We start from the raw sequence: 1,946 nt of genomic DNA on the forward strand, positions 1-1,946 counted from the left end.
TATTATTATTATATAGTATATATATATATATATATATATATATATATATATATATATATAGGTATGCAATATTGTCTATTGTTAAGGGCTGTAGATTTGTCAACAGATAGGTAATGAATAAATTCAATGCCGTGCCACACCATAGTACTTCGCTATGCGAAACCTCACTTACCAAAGAAACATGCCAGAACTGTTTGCGAAGCCAAGATGACAAACAGCCCGCATACCCGTGTGGGTGAAATCATTTTATGTACTAGTTTATATTATAACTAGCACAACTTTTCTGATAATACAGCTGCCACAGGTCTGCTTATACTTCTTGCTACTTTGAATCTTCCTAATAAAATGTACCTGGTAGAACAGTTCTCTATCTTATCTATTGTTGTGGCGTATGTGCCCTTCGGTCGTAAACTGTATCCGTAATCGGAACACCGGAAATCGTACACAGGAGATAGGCACTCAAAAATACTGGCACCGTAGTCATATGCGCAGATATGTGCATTTGCCGCCTGCGTGTATCCGAAGAAGTCTTCATTGTCGTACATACATAATAATTTAAAATCAACAATATTTACTATCTCTCTTGCTGACATTTTGTGCTGAACCAGTGCAGCTGTCGAATACGAGATACAACCTCTATTTTTTTTAAAGATGTAATAGGTAGGCATTATTAGGCCACTGTCGTGCTCCTTCTAGAGGTCGACCTTTGACTGTGAGGCTGTGGATGAGTTATTTCTAGAAATAAATAAATCTTTTTATACCTCTGTAAATTAGGACGTTTAGATAAGAATTTTTAGGATTCTATACTCGATTCTTTTTTCATTTGGGAAAGCTTAATATTGATTTTAGAATAGGTATCTGAAATGTATACTAAAAACAATCAGTATATTTGAAATATGACCCGATTTTGAAAATAGTTGCAACCTGTTGGTTCAGATGAGTGAAGATAACAGATTTTAATATTTAGACATCCTCTCTCTTTTACTCTCTCTCTCAGAGAGCGAGAGGCTTTCAGCAAATCAAGCATCGTTGATTATAAACAAAAGAATCCAGCAATTCATATCTCATAGCAGGACTCCAGGAGTGTCAGGTCTGGAGGACGCAGGCCGACTCTAAGTCTGAGACTCTGCTATATAGTATTTTTTTTTAAATTAATACACTCGACGACACGAACGAAACGACAGTCTATTTAGTATTTACACTCTACAGGACATACATTTTTTAACAATCACAGGGCCCCACTCACACTGCCCCAGGCCCGCAAGGCCCAGCCGCCCAGGTCCCAGGACCTACTCTCGGCAGGCCCAGTGTATCCAATCTACTAAAAGAGTTGAGTCTGACTGGTCCATTCATCCATCTTCTACTACATAAAATTGAAAATTGGCCTCTATTATAAATTACAAAATAATAATATGAAAACAGTATTATTAAGGCTATTTAAGACCCTACGTCCGGACTCCGCCGGAGTCCCATCAGTCACGCACACAGTCACACAAACAACAAGTTAACAACTCTCTAGTAGTAGTAGTCCATGACTCCGTGCCCGTGGCCATGCAACCATGCACTGATGCAGACACAGTCACACACACAACTTCACAAGAAGAAGATTTTTATATATATAGAAATACAACAACATTGTACTGATTCAAAAACTTGAAATTGAGGAATGGAGATGTTCCTAATTTCAATTTTAACGTCTGTAAAACACACATGTGGGATAAATGTTTTTATACAGTATTTTTTTAAATATTAAAACTCATTGGTTATTATTGCCGATATCTTCCCTCGCGATATCCAGTGAAAACTAATACGTAGAACATTTTTACAGCTATTATGCATTTATTTAAAAAAAACACATAAAAAGTATTCGTTTACAATCTATATTCTTTTGTAAAAAAACAACAACAACCAACAGCCGCAACAGGCAACAGTTGTCATTCCTATTT

General features: G+C 36.5%; 1 protein-coding gene across 1 annotated transcript in view; it reads right to left on the minus strand.

The window, feature by feature from the left end:
* SARC_00320 (hypothetical protein) overlaps positions 1 to 361 on the minus strand; it is a gene marked incomplete at its 3' end in the record, with an annotated part of 6,269 nt that extends 5,908 nt beyond the window's left edge. The window contains exon 1 of the mRNA XM_014305982.1: positions 173 to 361. Within this exon, the coding sequence (XP_014161457.1) occupies positions 173 to 245 (73 nt within the window). The 5' untranslated portion in view covers positions 246 to 361. The remainder of the gene's footprint in view (positions 1 to 172) is intronic.
* Between the last annotated feature and the right edge of the window lie 1,585 nt (positions 362 to 1,946).

The sequence above is a fragment of the Sphaeroforma arctica genome (genome assembly GCF_001186125.1).
Source record: "Sphaeroforma arctica JP610 unplaced genomic scaffold supercont1.9, whole genome shotgun sequence".
Lineage (NCBI taxonomy): Eukaryota > Ichthyosporea > Ichthyophonida > Sphaeroforma > Sphaeroforma arctica.